The sequence below is a fragment of the Hypanus sabinus genome, chromosome 7 (genome assembly GCF_030144855.1).
Source record: "Hypanus sabinus isolate sHypSab1 chromosome 7, sHypSab1.hap1, whole genome shotgun sequence".
Lineage (NCBI taxonomy): Eukaryota > Metazoa > Chordata > Chondrichthyes > Myliobatiformes > Dasyatidae > Hypanus > Hypanus sabinus.
Genome location: NC_082712.1, coordinates 75,092,065 through 75,109,774, shown reverse-complemented (window position 1 = coordinate 75,109,774; position 17,710 = coordinate 75,092,065). Strand labels below are relative to the sequence as shown.

Below are 17,710 nucleotides of genomic sequence, written 5' to 3'. Positions count from 1 at the left end.
AAGCTCTGGCACAGTATCCCACAAGGCTGTCTTCAGCCCCATACTCTATCCCTTGTACACTCATGACTGCACGTCAGATCCAGCCCTAGCTCCATCCACAAATTTGCAGGTGATCTCACTGTAGTGGGCAGTGTATCAAATATTAATGGGTCAAAGTATGGGAAAGAAATAGAGAGCCTAGTGACATGGTGGCATGACAACCACCTTTCTCTCAACGTCAGCAGAACAAACGTAAGCTCCATCTTGCATACTAGCCTCCATATAATCGAAGCCATCTTCAAGGAGCAGAGTCTCAGAAAGGCAGTGTCCATCATTAAGGACACCCACCACCCAGGACATGATCTCTTTGCATTGTTACCATCGGGTAAGAGATACAGAAGCCTGAAGGCACAAACTTAGTGATTCAGGAACAGCTTCGTCCCCTCTGCCATCTGATTTCTGAATGGGCATTGAACCCATGAATACTACCTCACTACTTTTTTTATTTCTGTTTTTGCATTTCTCATTTAATTTAACTATTTAATACATATATATTTACCATAATTCAGTTTTTTTCCTGCATATCATGTATTGCATTGTACTGCTACTGCAAAAGTGAACAAATTTCATGACTTATGCCGATGATATTAAATCTGATTCTGATACTTTGACTACTTCAGTGTGGTTTGGTGACAGCTGTTCCTGGACCAAACGTGAATCAGTCATCCTTCCTCCAATGGCAATGTTCATAGAGTGAAATATTAAAGGGATAATACTGAGGGTACCGGTATTTACTTCAGGTCTTCAATCCCTTATTACAGTATTACAGCAAGTGCAGAGCCCAGAGGAAGTCTGTTATCCTTCACTGCACCAGGCCAGTCTACATGCTCTGCACCAGTTTCCTCTCTTTCACCTCCATCTCACACCTTTTGTAGTTTTCTCCCTCATGTAACTCTTCTTAACTGCATCAATACTTTTCACTTCAGTCAGCTGGAGTTTCACATTCTCATTACTCTTCAAGTTCAGATGCTTATCTTTACTTCCTGAATGGATTTATGAGTGATTGTTCAACACTTAAGTGTTGGACTAAGTTCTGACCTAGCCTAGAACTGGCAATACTTACTCCACATCTAACCAGTCAAACCCTTTCACAATGGTATCTGGCCACCTTTCACCTTCTCTTTTCAAGGGAATGAAGCCTCAGTCTATTAACATTTCCTAACTAGTAACAGGTCTCAGCTTAGGAATGATCTCAGTGAATTTATGAGACACTCTCTCCAATGGCTCGAAAATATTTTTCTAATCTAGAGACCAGACACATTCACAATACTCCTAGTGTGGTCTAACCAAAGTTTTATACAAGTCATTTGAAAATATGATTCCTCGAGCTCTCCTTATTTTTGTAAGCGGCAAGCCTGAATTAACGATTGGTTAGTGGTTACCCTCATTGCTTACTTATTCTCAGAATAACTATGTATGTTGACAATCAAGCTGAAAACCTCCATCAAAACCAATTCAATCATTGAGTGACAAGTACATGTGTGTATTTGGGCAAGTCTTCCCTTAAAAATCCGACTGGACAATACTTGTTCCAAGATATGTGGAAAGTTGGCTTCTGTTAGTAGACTAGGTACTCATTAATTTTCTGTCTCTCCTCTTAATAAACTGGGTCTCCACAAGGTCACTCCCCTTTCTATTATTGATACAATACACTGGATAATGATAAGCTGCATTCCTGCCACTGATTAGTTTTATTCATGAGCGCTCTGTCCACAATGCCTTCATGGTCTTGCTAGGTGCTCCTGAAGTGTCTCACACACGCAATTACTCTGCCTGTGTTCCCCACTGTTTTCTCATTTCCTACTTTTTCCTGTCACCTTCGCCTCTTCACATTTACACATTCTACAATGTGATTTACCCTCTCCCATTCTCTTCCTCCCTCTCTCTCAATCTTTTCACCTTTCTCTCTCTTTCTAGCCTTCCATTTTGCTTGTCCCCCACTCTCTCACTGCTTCTCTTCCTCCTCCTCAATATCATTTCTCTCTTCTCTTTCCCAACCCCATCACTCTGTCTCTCTGCCCTCTCCCTCTCTGTCTCAATCTCTCCCTCTCTCTGCTTGTGTGTGTGTGTGTGTGTGTCTCTCTCTCTCTCTCTCTCTCTCTCTCTCTCTCTCTCTCTCTCACACACCGCCTCTTTTCTCAAGTTTAATAAAGCAGTTATTACTTATTGGTGATGCTTTTGTAAATTGTACTCTGATATTTTTCCAAGTTGTAATCTTGGAATGTATCTTTTCTGGGTCAGTTTATTGCAAAGAAATGAGTCAATTGCAACAGTTAGTTCCCTTCCCTCACACTCACTGGACAGACACATTCAGCGTGACCACACCACTCTATAGCACCGAGTAGATGGCATTTCAAAGTCAAGGCATTCTGTTGCTTTTCCACACTGTAAATATCTTCTTCAAACAGTTCCTTGATTCCACCAACCAGTTGAACAGCTACTGGGTTCAGCAGTACAATTCTGCCTATAAACCAGCCCTGCTGAGGCTTTTCAGGGCAGCGAGTGAAAAATGAAACTGCTCCAACAACATTGCTCTGTGCTGTACAAACAAACCTGTCAGCACACCAGTCCCAGAACCCCATTCCCCATAGCCAGGCAACTCAAAAGCTCCTGCAATCCCCTCCCCTAGAGTACTGCCAATATCAACATCTGCTACCTTCAATAGACAGGAAATCTATCCTGAAAGCTCAAGCTCCTTTTCATTCCCCCTTCATGCTCCCGGTGACATCTAAAGGCTATGGGTTTCTCAGCATTATTTAACTGCACAGCAGAAATAAATCCAAAAGGGCATTATGTACTATAGAAAATGAAGAAGAATATTACAGCCAAAGTCCTCTTCGTAATTATATATTTTATGGATCATTTCCTGATACAAGACTAGCCAAAGGATTATGTGCAGCAGGCTGTTTACTTCACAGCCCAATCAGCCATAAAACTATGGAACTATGACACAGGTAAAGGAAGAGGCCCAAGCCCCTTTCTGAGCCACAGTTCTAAATCAGACCAGTCAGTTACTTGCAACGTCTGTGCAGCAGAATTCAGCACGACATCGCTGGTGTCTGTAAACTGAGATGACCTTCCAAACACAGCAGTCCACTTCATCTGCTTCCCACCCCAGCTCAGGGGCTGCTGTCACCTCATCCAAGCACTTCTGACTTTGCCACTCCAGCATGTCCGTCACTTCACCCTTTGTAAACTTCTCACACAAAGCTCCGTGACTGAGGTCCTGACTTGCACCAATTTTGTCATCCCATGGCTTCCAACATGCATCTGTCCCCAGTTAAGCAATTCTTACCAACTCATTCTGTGGCCTTGCCACGATCTCTGACAGAACCTACAGCCTATTGCACTCCTCCAATTCCAACCATATCCTTATCTCTAAATTGAAAAGATTCACAGTTAGTGACCATGCCTATAACTATCTGGACCCTTCATTTTTGAAATTCCTACTTAAAATTCCCTTCCTCTCTCTCTTTTTTCAGTACACTCCATGCAATCTATGCCTTCGACCAAGCCTTTATTCAACTCCCCCAAATCTGCTTAAGTGGGTTGATATCAACTTTGGTTTAATAGCTCTGCCTTAAAACACCCTCGAAAGATTTCTAAGTCAAAGGCAGGATGGCATAAATTATAAAGAAAACAGCAAATACTGAATCGGAAGTAATTACTTTGAGGTGAGCAGTCCCAGGTTCGAATCTGACCAGCTCCTTGCATGTTTTCCATCTATGCTGGGTTGAGTGTCGGATAGCAACTAGGCCTCATAAAAACAGACAAATGCTAAATTGCCACCTGATGCACCACAAGGTAACAACAGAGGTTGGAGGCTACTTAAACAAAGAGCAAATCACAGTTCACAGGGCTTTCAATAACAAACACAGCAAAGCCCTAAGCTGTTTGCTATTTGGCTTTGGCTAAGTTATAACAACGGGAAGCCAGGACAATGTCCCAGGTAAAAGCTCAATTGCATCGTGATTTCCTTGACCATCCAGAACTCAGCTCACATGCCATAGATTCATGGTGAGTGCTAATGAATAAGGTTTTTCCTAAATTCTTCTTCAAGGCAATGACGAGTAATACACCAATGAGGTGAAAGGTAACCAGAGACCAACCAGGCTAGTAAACTAAAGCAGAGATCACAATCAAATCAAATAACCGGTGATTTTATTGAGCGTTGGAACAGACTCAGGAGGCTGAGTAGCCGACACACGTTTCTTGTTTGTGTTCATGTGGTCAAAAATTTGCCTCTAAAAAGGAAACACAGCATTACCAGGGTTGGTGCAGAGGGATGTGAAACTGTCAGATGGGTAGTATTGAGGAAATGTGGTACTGTTGTAGGGAGAACCCTAACTGACTGTTATATAACTGGAGGGGTGGAAAAGAGATAGCGCAGTGCTATACACAGGCAGCACTCGGGAGGTGCTACAGTGTCAGAGGGACAGTACTGAAGGTGTGCTGAACAATTGTGGGGTCAGTTCTAAGGTGACGCTGCATCTTTGGTGAAGCTGAACTGACTGAAAGCAGCACTGTTGCCAGGCTTCACTGTGATTATTGCATTATCACTGACGTAGCACGGGATTGCTGTTGATGCAAAGGTACTCCTATACCGCATCCTGTCAGAGACTTCGAACTGAAGCAGCTGAAAAGACCCGTGCCCTCCAAATAATCACTTCACTCTTCAGAAAAGGAGGAGCTGGTATTCCCAATCACGCCTTGATTACACTGGCAATGTAAAGAGATAAAATACTATAAATATGGAATCTCATTCTTTCCAAATTATATTATTTTTGTAGGTCATAGAAATTACATTCTTTTTCTATCTGCTTTTCTTTACTTCCTTTTTGGCTTCTTTCACAATTTGTACATGATTTTCCACTGAAATTATTCTAACTTGCACTATTTCTATTAGCTCCTGTGCAAGAGATTTGATTATAGCCATTGATTAGGTATGTATTGCCACCTAATGGATTCTTTTCCCAAAAGTGAAATAAACAGAGGTAAATATCAGACCCATCCTCAGCACTTCGTCAGAGTCTCGCACCCAATTAAGACCAGTAGTCAATAGGCAAATTTTCATCCGATTCTACAGTGTGATTGCTTGCAGGGACTCACAAGACGTATATGGGGGTGTTGCGATCTGCCACTACACTACAAAATTGAGACCTGGCTAATGCGTGGAAAGCAAAAACTCCAATTCACAGCAATTGTGGAATGTGAATTTGTTAAATTAAATAACCTGTCATTAATAGCCACTATGAAGCTATTAGATTAGTAAAAATTCATCTGATCCACAAATGTTCATGGTATCATAGAATCTTCAGGGAGAAATAAAAAGTCAGACATCCTTACTGAGTTTGGCCCACATAGTGACTCCAAGCGTACAACTTGTTGACCCTCAACTACTCTCTGAACTGCTTAAACTCATGAGGGATGGCTAAAAATAGCCAGCATTCTCAGCAGAGTCCACATCCTTTGAACAGGTACGTGAAACACAAAACAAGGCATGTAGAGGATGCTTCTTGCCTTACGTTCTTCTTGCCTTCTTGCACTCAGTTCCCTGAGTGCCCATTGAGTGCTATTTCCTGCTAAACGTGGACTAATAGCTAATAATAACCACACTGCTTTTGGTGGGATATTATTGTCCAGAACATGATCAGTGTTTGCCACACTACAATGACAAGAGAAGCACCATCACTGATACTAGTTAATGCTTTGTGGTCTTCTAAGGTCCTGAAAGATCAGAATCAGAATCACCGGCTCTGGCCCTGAAATTTGCTGTTTTGTGGCAGCAGTATATGGCAATACATGGTAATAAAAACAATAAATTACAATAGGCATAGATTAAAAAGTAAATAACTAGTGCAAAAAGAAAGGGAAAAATACTGAGGAAGTGTTTGTGGATTTGCTTTTCATTCTGAAATCTGACGGTGGAAGGAGAGAAGCTGTTCCTGAATCATTGAGTGTGTGGCTTCAAGCTCCTGTACTTCCTTCTTGATGATAGCAATGAGAAGGGGCCATGTCCTGGGTGACGGGGATCCTTAAAGATGACGACATTTTGACATCCAGGTTTCCTGGATCCCTGGGAGGCTCGTGACCATGATGGAGCTGGCTGAGTTTGCAACTTCCTGCAGCTTTTACCAATCTTGTGCTTTGGTCACTCCATACCCAGTGATACAACCAGTTAGAATGTTCCCCACTGTACATCTGTGGAAATTTGCTAAGGTCTTTGGTGACATACCAGTTCTTCTCAAGCTCCTAATGAAATATAGCCACCATCATGCCTTCCTTGTATTGTATCGATATGTTTGACCCAAGACAGATCCTCGGAGATGTTGACACCCAGGAACTCAGAACTGCTCACCCTTACCACCTCTGATAGCTCTATGAGGACTGGTGCGTGTTCCCTCGACTTACCCTTCCTGAAGTCCACAATCAGTTCCTTGGTCTTACTGATGTTGAGTGCCAGGTTGTTGCTGTGACAGCACTCAGCTAGCTGACCTATCTCACTCCTGTACACCTCCTCATCACCATCTGAAATTCTGCCGACAATACTTGTGTCATTGGCAAATTTATAGATGATGCCTGAGCTGTGCCTAGCCACACAGACATGGGTACAGAGTAGAGCAGAGGGCTAAGCATGCATCGTTGAGGTGCAACAGCCTTGATTGCCAGTCAGCAAATTGTTATTTCCAATTTGTACAGGCTGGGGTCTCATTACGAGGACATCAAGGATCCAGTTTCAGAGGAAGGTGCACAGGTCCAATTTTAAGAGCTTTTTATTAGAACTGAGGGTACGGTTGTCTTGAATGCTGAGCTGTCATCAATAAACAGCAGCCTGACTTATGTATTACTATTGTCAAGGTGATCCATGGCCAAGGAGAAGATATTATTTCCGATCCGCACAGACTGTGGTCTCCCAGTGAGGAATTCAAGGATCCTGTGGTGTTCCTGTGATCCTGTGGTAAATTCAGTAAATCCAGGTCCTTGTCTAGGCAGGAGTTGATACTGGCCATGACAAATCTCTCAAAACACTGGATCGCAATAGGTGTGAGTGCCACTGGGCAATAGTCATTGAGGCAGCTCACCCTGCGCTCCTTGGGCACTGGTATGATTATTGTCCTTTTGAGGCAAGAGGAAACCATCAGTTGCTGTTGTGAGAAATTGAAAATGTCCTTGAACGCTCACAATAGTTGGTTGGCACAGGCTTTCAGTGCCTTACTGGGTACACCATCAGGGCCTGTCGCCTTACGCCTCTTGAAAGATGTTCTGACGTCAGCCTCTGAGACAGAGATCACAGGGTCACCAGATGCTGCACGGATTCACATAGATACAGTTTTATTCTCTCTTTCAAAGTATATATAAAAGGCGTTGGGCTCATCTGGGAGTGAAGCACCACAGCCATTCATGACATTAGGTTTCACTTTGAAGAAGCTAATGGCCTGCAAACCCTAAACAAGCATTGATCTTTCAAACAGAACTCTGAAGTACTGAGCCTTCCCTGCCAGAGTAAATAGTGTCACTGTGGAGCAGCAAGAGGTCATATTGTCCACCCACTGCATGTCATAGACTTGTGAAAGAGATTTCAGGAATTCCATTCCTCCAGAAATGCTCCCAAAGTACTTCTGAGAAGGATCCGAAACAGACACTTGACATTAAACCCTTCAAGTAATGCAGAACACACCAAAGAGTTCTGATATCCATATTGTAAAATAGGAAAGAAAAGGGTGTCCTCCTTCAAGTTCCTGGGCATCAACATCTCAATCCTGAGACCAAAGCGTTGATGCAATCACAACGAAGCCACAGCAGATGCTCTACCTCATTAGGAATCCGAGGAGATTTAGTATTTCACCAAAGATCCTTGCAAATGTCTGCAGATGTGCAGTGGAGAGCATGCTGACTGGCTGTAAGATAGCCTGGTATGAAGCCTTCAATGTACAGGATCGCAAGAAGCTACAGAGTGTTATAGACTCAGCCAGTTTCATTACGGGCATAACCCTTCCTGTCATTGAGGATATCTTCAAGAGGCAATGCCTCAAGAAGACAGCATCCATCATTAAAGATCCGCCCCGTCCAGGAAATGCACTCTTCACATTACTACCATTGTGGAAAGGGTGCAGGAGCTTGAAGACCACAATGTTTTAAGACATTCATTTACCTGGAATACTTACAGAACAACATACCATTTGGCCTTGCGGACTCGTGCCGTATTTGTGCTCCACAAGGTCCACTTCCCAACTTGTTTCACATAGCAGTGATCAAAGTTCAAAGTAAATTTATAGTCAAAATACATGTTTTAAGACAGCTTCTTCACCTCAGCCCTCAGAGTTCTGAATGGTCCACAAATCCATGGATGCTACCTTGTTATTCTGTTCTTTTAAACTATATATTTATAATTTATTATAATTTTACAACTTTGCACTGTACTTATACTGCAAAGCAACAACACTCAAAATGAGTGAGTGATAATAAACCTGGTTCTGATCAAGAAATTGGAGAAGCATCTGAATGTACTGGAGTGATAGCACGAGTGATTCTATGTATCAGAGAAAATCAAAGCTGCAGCTCGTTTGTCTGATAGAGGGATGGCCTGATCAAGGTCTTTGGGCTGCAAAAGCATTGGAGGTGTCTCCAGATAAGGTCGGAATTAGGGAGCCATAGACTTGCTGATTGAACTGATTGAATGCCCAAGTTAGTGCAGTCCTTCATTGATTCTATAATGGTTATTATTCTATTATGGATTTATTCAGTATGCCCGCAAGAAAATTAATTTCAGAGTTTATATGGTGACACATATGTATTTTGACTATAAATTTACTTTGAACTTTGATCACTGCTATGTGAAACAAGTTGGGAAGTGGACCTTGTGGAGCACAAATACGGCACGAGTCCGCAAGGCCAAATGGTATGTTGTTCTGTAAGTATTCCAGGTAAATGAATTCTTCCTCTTCCAACTACACACTAAAGCTCCTTCATGGGCTCTCCTGTAAAGGGTACCCTGCAGTCAATTGCGCAAGATATTTACAAAATAACATAAGGGTAGAGACCTGTCGGGGTGAAGTCCATTCAGAGATACTTGTGAAAAAGTTAAACATTTGAGGCAATTTCGTTCAGCATTCACTAGGGCTGCTGATACTGATCTTTTTCCTTGAAAAAAATGGGAATTTTAAAATGAAGTAGGTTAGTCTGCGTGTAACAATGGGTTACCCTGAACTGAAGATACCATCAATACAAAACAACCTGAACCCTGGGGCTAAATTTTCATGTCATAGAGAGCAAACAGTCCTGGCTCTTACAGAGACATTTCTGAGATTAGGCACGGAGCCATCACATGATACCCAAGCACAACACGCAAACAGATGTTAAATAGGCCTGTGTTACCAGGTCTAGGGAGGATGAACAGCTTGTGGACACCTTCCTCCCAGCTCTCTGGGATAAATCAGTTTATCCACAAACACAGAACTTCAGCTTGCCCCTGCGCTGCACTTTTCTCACTGTCACTCACATATTGGGTTTGTCTCAACTGCTAGATTTTGTTTATGCTCCAGGGGCATTGAACTCGCACAGCAGAGCAGCGTAAATCATTGAAGATTCAGCCTGTCCACCCTGAAGAATTGGTGTTAGTCATTATCCACTACACCACCCCCTCCCAACCTTCTGATCATCCCCAAATCTAATCGTTTTACTTTTGATGGCTGCAGGTCTCCATACCTCATTTCCCTCCCAGAAACCTTCCCACTTGTTAAAATTAAGCCTTTGGCCACACTTTTACTTGCATTTTTATAACAGGTACTGTATCAAATCTCTTTTCATTTCTCTGAAGCATCCCGGGAGCTGTTAACTTGGTTAATGATGCTAATTAAAATTGCTGTTACCATCGGCTCCTCTGCATTCAGAGGCAAGCCATTGGACCCCAGTCTGCGACATCAGCAGCATCTTCAATGCACTCTGTTGTGGCTGGGCACTCTTTGTGCTAATGCACACGACTTTACCAGTAAGCTGCAACATTGCTTGCAGTCTGAGTATCAGTCACTTCATTATGATATCAAGCTTTGTTTGGCAAGTCAAACTGTATTTTGGTCGATCACATCAGCTGTTGAGCAATTACAATAATTGTGGCATTGTTTTACTCAGATTCCTTACACTTTATAAGCGAGAACTAGGATTAGTAACTGAACTGTGGAAAAGTTCAGCAATGGGATTTAACACTAAAGATGTTTACAAATACATATGCTGGAAGTCTTTGCCTAATTAGCAATCTCTTTCAATCATATTTACAAGTATTTAAAATACGTACAATTTCATATGGAACCTTGATCTGAACATTTACATCAAGCTTTGTATACAATTGTTCTCCATTAGTAATGCATTCCATGGGGAAAAAATCTTTAACTGTTACTTTCACTTTGCGACCAGCATGCTCAAGGAGATTCACCATTAGAGTGTTGTTAAAGTGCAAATATATTAGCTGTGACTTCAGCAACTGCCTGTCATGTTGAATAGTACGAGATAGAGATAGTAATTATTGCCGAGAACCCATTACAGGGCTCCTTAGTCAAACAAGCTGCCGCATAAACTAATGGGCTAACTCTCTCCCACCATGTCTCTTCCTATTCCATTTAACCGCATGTCACTCTGATCAAATCAGCTGACAATTGCAAGGCAGACAGGCCCAGTACAATTAGCAAGATCTGTGACCTTCTGGGTTCTCTTTTTCAAGCTATGCATACCGGCCGAAAGCTGACAGGCGAAAATGATTTCTCAAGTGTACGTCATGCAATTCCTCAAAATGTATCACCACTAGTGGCAGAATGCACCAGCCTCCCAACTTTATTTGCAAGTTTTCGGTTTTCAGAAAGCCAATGTTTCTAATTCCATGTCCTGTGTTGTTTCGTCTGCCCCTCAGAAAGCCTGCTCTAAACCAAGTCCTGGTGTGCAAGATCCTCACCCAATGCTGAAGGTCAGAGCAGTTCTGCTTGCATGTGGATTTCTGCCACTAATTTATCAATGGCTTCAAATTTTTTACGTTTCAATTACCCCACATAATCTCCTCAGTAATCTATAATGATGCCAAAATTTGTTTGACAAGTGAGCCTGTATTTTGTTTGACTGTTTCGTTCTGCAGCTCAGTGACTAATTAGGAATGAGCTTATTACCTACTGCCAGGGCTACACAAATTGAAAATAGCCTTGTAACAATTCAATATAGGCAGCGTCTTTTGCACAGGGGATTATTTTAATCCTATCAAGTTCAAGTTCAGTTTATTGTCATTCAACTGTACACATGTATACTGCCAAATGAAACAATGTTCCTCCTGACTAAGGCACACAACACAGTACTTATATCTCAAAAACATGACATAATAAAGTATTATTACTTCAATATAAAGGTTCATAAACCATAGAAGTTAAAAAGTAAAGAGTATAACATGGCTGGTGTTTCATACATGATGAGACTGTATGCTGAGATTCATACATGGTGGCAGGGAGTTCAGCAGTCTTACAGCCTAGGAGAGGAAGCTGTTTCCCATCTCTACAGTTCTTGTCTTAATGCTACAGTACTTCCCGCCTGATGGTAGGGGGTCAAAGAGATTGTTGGATAGGAAGGTCCTGCATACACAGCGCTCCTGATAAATATCTCTGATGGGTGGAGGAGAGACCCAAATGATCCTCCCAGCAGTCCTCACCTTGTAGGGACTTAGTTGGGATCATTTTGAAGTTAACTCCCATTGAAAAGTTTGGTTTGAAAAGGTAAGTGGATCATCTGCTAACAATTATCAATTAACATATTCTGTAAAATTTATAGATGATTAATTTATCATTGCTTTTGATTTATTCAATCTACACTAAAATGTGGGACCTGCTGGAGAAGCTACATTTTTACAAGAGACAGAGCGTATTCTTCAGTGACCAGTACACTGAAGGGAAGTTACTGGTGTTTTACATTCAGAGTCTTATAGCAGTATTACAGTGGAGAGTGCATTATGCAGAAACTCTGTTCATTATTTAGACCAGCCCATTGCTCTGATCAAATAGAAAACTCACATTTCAAATTGACAAGTACTTTTTCCTCCGGACTAAATGATCAGAAACTGCAGATTTCAACACCCCAAGAGAGCATCAAGATAAACATCTCCACAGCAGGAACTTTAACTCCATTAGTGTCACAGGTTTCCACTAATACCCGACGCATGGGAAGGTCAAAACTAGACTGAGGTACATTCAGAGCTTGGAACTAAAGCCCCGGACAAAGTGACAGCTTCTGATTTCCCTGCTACTCAGCCATATTTCGGTACCTTTGTACAAATGAAATACACCTGACATTCTTTCATTCTCAATGTGATCAGACTCCTTAGCTGCAGGCATTTGATTTGCATCCAGCATCTCTTTCGGAGCGGGACAGTGCATCCTCTGGAAATGGAAATGAGTCAAATGCAGCAGGTGAGGTCATGGCTGTAACTCTTGAGTACAGGAAAACATTGTCTGGACCCTATGCAGAATTTCACTTTGGCACAACTCATTCGACTTAGATTTTCTGCCTTTTTTTCTAGGCGTCAATTTATTTCTGTCAGAGTTTCCTTGTTCAAAAATAAAATCTTTGGAAGGTCGATATTCCACTTAAACTATATTTCCCAGGAGATGTCCTTGTTGCATTTTAATAAACTTCCCTATGCCAGAAGATATATGTTGTTGAATTTGCAATGTTTGTAAACATAGTCATCATTGAGGCATCAGATAAAGAATGATTAACGGGGCAGGTACTCCACCCAAATACGGAGTGAAAACGATCAGAAAAATTTGCACCGTGGGATTCATTAGAGCTCCTTGGTGTCAGAGAGAATTGACAGGCAGCCACCATTCTCATAGCAAATAGTAAGGATGGTTGAAAACCCAAATGTGACAGAATTTCCAACGGTACTTGGAAAAGGAAGATATTTGGGAAATTAAACCATGAGGAACAATTAAAATATGCTGTTACATTCCAGTTCTTCCTGAGCAGACGGCGTGGCTTTGGGGCGAGGAAGTGTGGAGAGCTTCAGGAGTGGATACGTTAGGGTGCCTAGGGGGAAGCAAGGAACTGAAAGGAAGGCCATTGGAGAGGAGGAGTTGGGGTAGTATGTGAAAAGTAGAATGTTCTGATATGATGTTCTGGCATTTGGCTGACTCATTGTAATAATCCCACTCAGTGGGCTGGAACAACATAACCGGGGCCTAGGGAACTACAGAGCACTGTTTAAGTTATTCAACTAACAGTCAGAGCTGTGAACCACTGATCTGGAAATATGAGTTGAAATACCATCATGACAATTTGAGAATTAAATAATCAAATAGATCTGCAATATTTTTGAAATAAAGTGAGACTCTGTAACAATAACCATGAAGGTACAAATTAGCATAAGAAGCCATCTGGTTCACCAGTGTCCTTATCCGGTCTGGTAACGTGCTATCCTTACCCAGTCTGGCAACGCGCTATCCTTACCCGATCTGGTAACGCGCTATCCTTACCCGGTCAGGGTAACACGCTATCCTTACCCGGTCTGGTAACGCGCTACCCTTACCCGGTCAGGTAACGCGCTACCCTTACCCGGTCTGGTAACGCGCTACCCTTACCCGGTCAGGTAACGCGCTACCCTTACCCGGTCTGGTAACGCGCTACCCTTACCCGGTCTGGTAACGCGCTACCCTTACCCGGTCAGGTAACGCGCTACCCTTACCCGGTCAGGTAACGCGCTACCCTTACCCGGTCAGGGTAACGCGCTACCCTTACCCGGTCTGGTAACGCGCTACCCTTACCCGGTCAGGTAACGCGCTACCCTTACCCGGTCTGGTAACGCGCTACCCTTACCCGGTCTGGTAACGCGCTACCCTTACCCGGTCAGGCAACGAGCTACCCTTACCCGGTCTGGCAACGCGCTACCCTTACCCGGTCAGGCAACGCGCTACCCTTACCCGGTCAGGTAACGCGCTACCCTTACCCGGTCTGGCAACGCGCTACCCTTACCCGGTCAGGCAACGCGCTACCCTTACCCGGTCTGGCAACGCGCTATCCTTACCCGGTCAGGTCCCGGTCAGGTAACGCGCTACCCTTACCCGGTCAGGGTAACGCGCTACCCTTACCCGGTCAGGGTAACGCGCTACCCTTACCCGGTCAGGGTAACGCGCTACCCTTACCCGGTCAGGGTAACGCGCTACCCTTACCCGGTCAGGGTAACGCGCTACCCTTACCCGGTCAGGGTAACGCGCTACCCTTACCCGGTCAGGGTAACGCGCTACCCTTACCCGGTCAGGGTAACGCGCTACCCTTACCCGGTCAGGGTAACGCGCTACCCTTACCCGGTCAGGGTAACGCGCTACCCTTACCCGGTCAGGGTAACGCGCTACCCTTACCCGGTCAGGGTAACGCGCTACCCTTACCCGGTCAGGGTAACGCGCTACCCTTACCCGGTCAGGGTAACGCGCTACCCTTACCCGGTCAGGGTAACGCGCTACCCTTACCCGGTCAGGGTAACGCGCTACCCTTACCCGGTCAGGGTAACGCGCTACCCTTACCCGGTCAGGGTAACGCGCTACCCTTACCCGGTCAGGGTAACGCGCTACCCTTACCCGGTCAGGGTAACGCGCTACCCTTACCCGGTCAGGGTAACGCGCTACCCTTACCCGGTCAGGGTAACGCGCTACCCTTACCCGGTCAGGGTAACGCGCTACCCTTACCCGGTCAGGGTAACGCGCTACCCTTACCCGGTCAGGGTAACGCGCTACCCTTACCCGGTCAGGGTAACGCGCTACCCTTACCCGGTCAGGGTAACGCGCTACCCTTACCCGGTCAGGGTAACGCGCTACCCTTACCCGGTCAGGGTAACGCGCTACCCTTACCCGGTCAGGGTAACGCGCTACCCTTACCCGGTCAGGGTAACGCGCTACCCTTACCCGGTCAGGGTAACGCGCTACCCTTACCCGGTCAGGGTAACGCGCTACCCTTACCCGGTCAGGGTAACGCGCTACCCTTACCCGGTCAGGGTAACGCGCTACCCTTACCCGGTCAGGGTAACGCGCTACCCTTACCCGGTCAGGGTAACGCGCTACCCTTACCCGGTCAGGGTAACGCGCTACCCTTACCCGGTCAGGGTAACGCGCTACCCTTACCCGGTCAGGGTAACGCGCTACCCTTACCCGGTCAGGGTAACGCGCTACCCTTACCCGGTCAGGGTAACGCGCTACCCTTACCCGGTCAGGGTAACGCGCTACCCTTACCCGGTCAGGGTAACGCGCTACCCTTACCCGGTCAGGGTAACGCGCTACCCTTACCCGGTCAGGGTAACGCGCTACCCTTACCCGGTCAGGGTAACGCGCTACCCTTACCCGGTCAGGGTAACGCGCTACCCTTACCCGGTCAGGGTAACGCGCTACCCTTACCCGGTCAGGGTAACGCGCTACCCTTACCCGGTCAGGTAACGCGCTACCCTTACCCGGTCTGGTAACGCGCTACCCTTACCCGGTCAGGGTAACGCGCTATCCTTACCCGGTCAGGGTAACGCGCTACCCTTACCCGGTCAGGGTAACGCGCTACCCTTACCCGGTCAGGGTAACGCGCTCTCCTTACCCGGTCAGGTAACGCGCTATCCTTACCCGGTCAGGGTAACGCGCTATCCTTACCCGGTCAGGGTAACACGCTATCCTTACCCGGTCAGGGTAACGCGCTATCCTTACCCGGTCTGGTAACGCGCTCTCCTTACCCGGTCTTGCTTGTATTTGACTTTTGATTCTATTCTCAGCTCAGGAGCTAAGTAGTGAGGAACAATAAACATTGGCATTTTCAGCAGTGAATACATCCTCTGGATGAGTATTTTTTTAAATACTGAAGGTACATGATGTGGTGAGGGGACTGTACTGAAAGATTGCTGCACTATTGGAGAGGCAGCACTGAACAAGGTCTACACTGTTATAATGAGATTAGTGAGAGAGTACTGCACTACTGGAGAGGACTTCTGAGAGACATGCACTAATAAAGGAGACGTATGATAATGCCCTGTTTAGCACTATCCCACAGCACTGGTTGATTATAATGCTCACAGTTCTCCATCCTCTGTACGTCGTATTAGACATCAGTTTAGGTTGTGCGCTGGTATGCTGGGAACTTTATATCAGCTCCTGCTCTCGATTGCTGCTCCTTAGCAATGAGCTACCAACATCTCTGCTGAAATAAGTTCATAAGACATTAAGATATTGGAGCAGAATTAGGTCACACAACCCATCGAGCTTTGCCAAAGGCAGGTCATGCCTTAGGAGCCTGGTTGAATTTTTTGAGGATGTGTCTAAACATATTGATGTAGGTAGAGCAGTAGATGTAGTGTATATGGATTTCAGCAAGCAATTTGATAAAGTACCCCATGCAAGGCTTATTGAGAAAGTAAGGAGGTTTGCCACAGAAGGCAAAGAGTGGTTGTAGATGGGTCATTTTCTGCATGGAGGTCGATGACCAGTGGTGTGCCTCAGGGATCTGTTCTGGGATCCCTACTCTTCGTGATTTTTATAAATGATCTGGATGAGAAAGTGGAGGGATGGGTTAGTAAATATGCTGATGACACGAAGGTTGGAAGTGTTGTGGATAGCGTGGAAGGTTGTCAGAAGTTACAGCGGGTTATTGATAGGATGCAAAACTGGGCTGAGAAGTAACAGATGAAGTTCAACCCAGACAAGTGTGAGGTGGTTCATTTTGGTAGGTCAAATATGATGGCAGAATATAGTACTAATGGTAAGACTCTTGGCAGTGTGGAGGATCAGAGGGATCTTGGGGTCCGAGTCCATAGGACACTCAAAGCTGCTGCGCAGGTTGACTCTGTGGTTAAGAAGGCATACGGTGCATTGACCTTCACCAATCATGGGATTGAATTTAAGAGCAAAGAGGTAATGTTGCAACTTTATAGGACTCTGCTCAGACCCACTTGGAGTACTGTGCTCAGTTCTGGTCGCCTCACTACAGGAAGCATTTGGAAACCATAGAAGGGGTGCAGAGGAGATTTACAAGGATGTTGCCTGGATTGAGGAGTATGCCTGATGAGAATAGGTTGAGTGAACTCAGCCTTTTCTCCTTGGAGCGATGGAGGATGAGAGATGACCTGATAGAGGTGTATAAGCTGATGAGAGGAATTAATCGTGTGGACAGACAGAGGCTTTTTCCCAGGGCTGAAATGGCTGACATGAGAGGGCATAGTTTTAAGGTGCTTGGAAGTAGGTACAGAGGGGATGCCAGGGATAAGATTTTTATGCAGAGTGGTGAGTGTGTGGAATGGGCTGCCAGCGACAGTGGTGGAGGCAGATATGATAGGGTCTTTTAAGAGACTACTGGACAGGTATATGGAGCTTAGAAAAATAGTGGGCTATGGGTAACCCTAAGTAATTTCTACGGTAAGGACATGTTTGCACAGCATTGTGAGCCAAAGGGCCAGTATTGTGCTGTAGGTTTTCTATGTTTTATGTTCTGTGAGTTTGCTCTACCATTCGAACATGGCTGATTTACTTCCCTCTCAATCCCATTTTCTGCCTTCTCCTTATTAATCAGGAACCACTTGAAATATACCCAATGATTTGGCCTCCACAAGATGTGGTACTGAATTTCATGGATTTCCTAACCTTGGGCTAAAGAAATTCTTCCTCATCTCATTTCTAAAGGGATACCC

At 44.7% G+C, this 17,710-nt stretch overlaps 1 protein-coding gene across 1 annotated transcript; it reads left to right on the top strand.

The window, feature by feature from the left end:
* Positions 1–9,885: 9,885 nt before the first annotated feature.
* On the top strand, positions 9,886–15,485 carry LOC132397476 (putative uncharacterized protein ENSP00000383309). Its single transcript, XM_059976306.1, has 2 exons — positions 9,886–10,027; positions 14,095–15,485. Exons 1-2 carry the CDS (start codon positions 9,886–9,888, stop codon positions 15,483–15,485), a joined length of 1,533 nt encoding a protein of 510 aa, XP_059832289.1.
* The last annotated feature ends 2,225 nt before the right edge of the window (positions 15,486–17,710 follow it).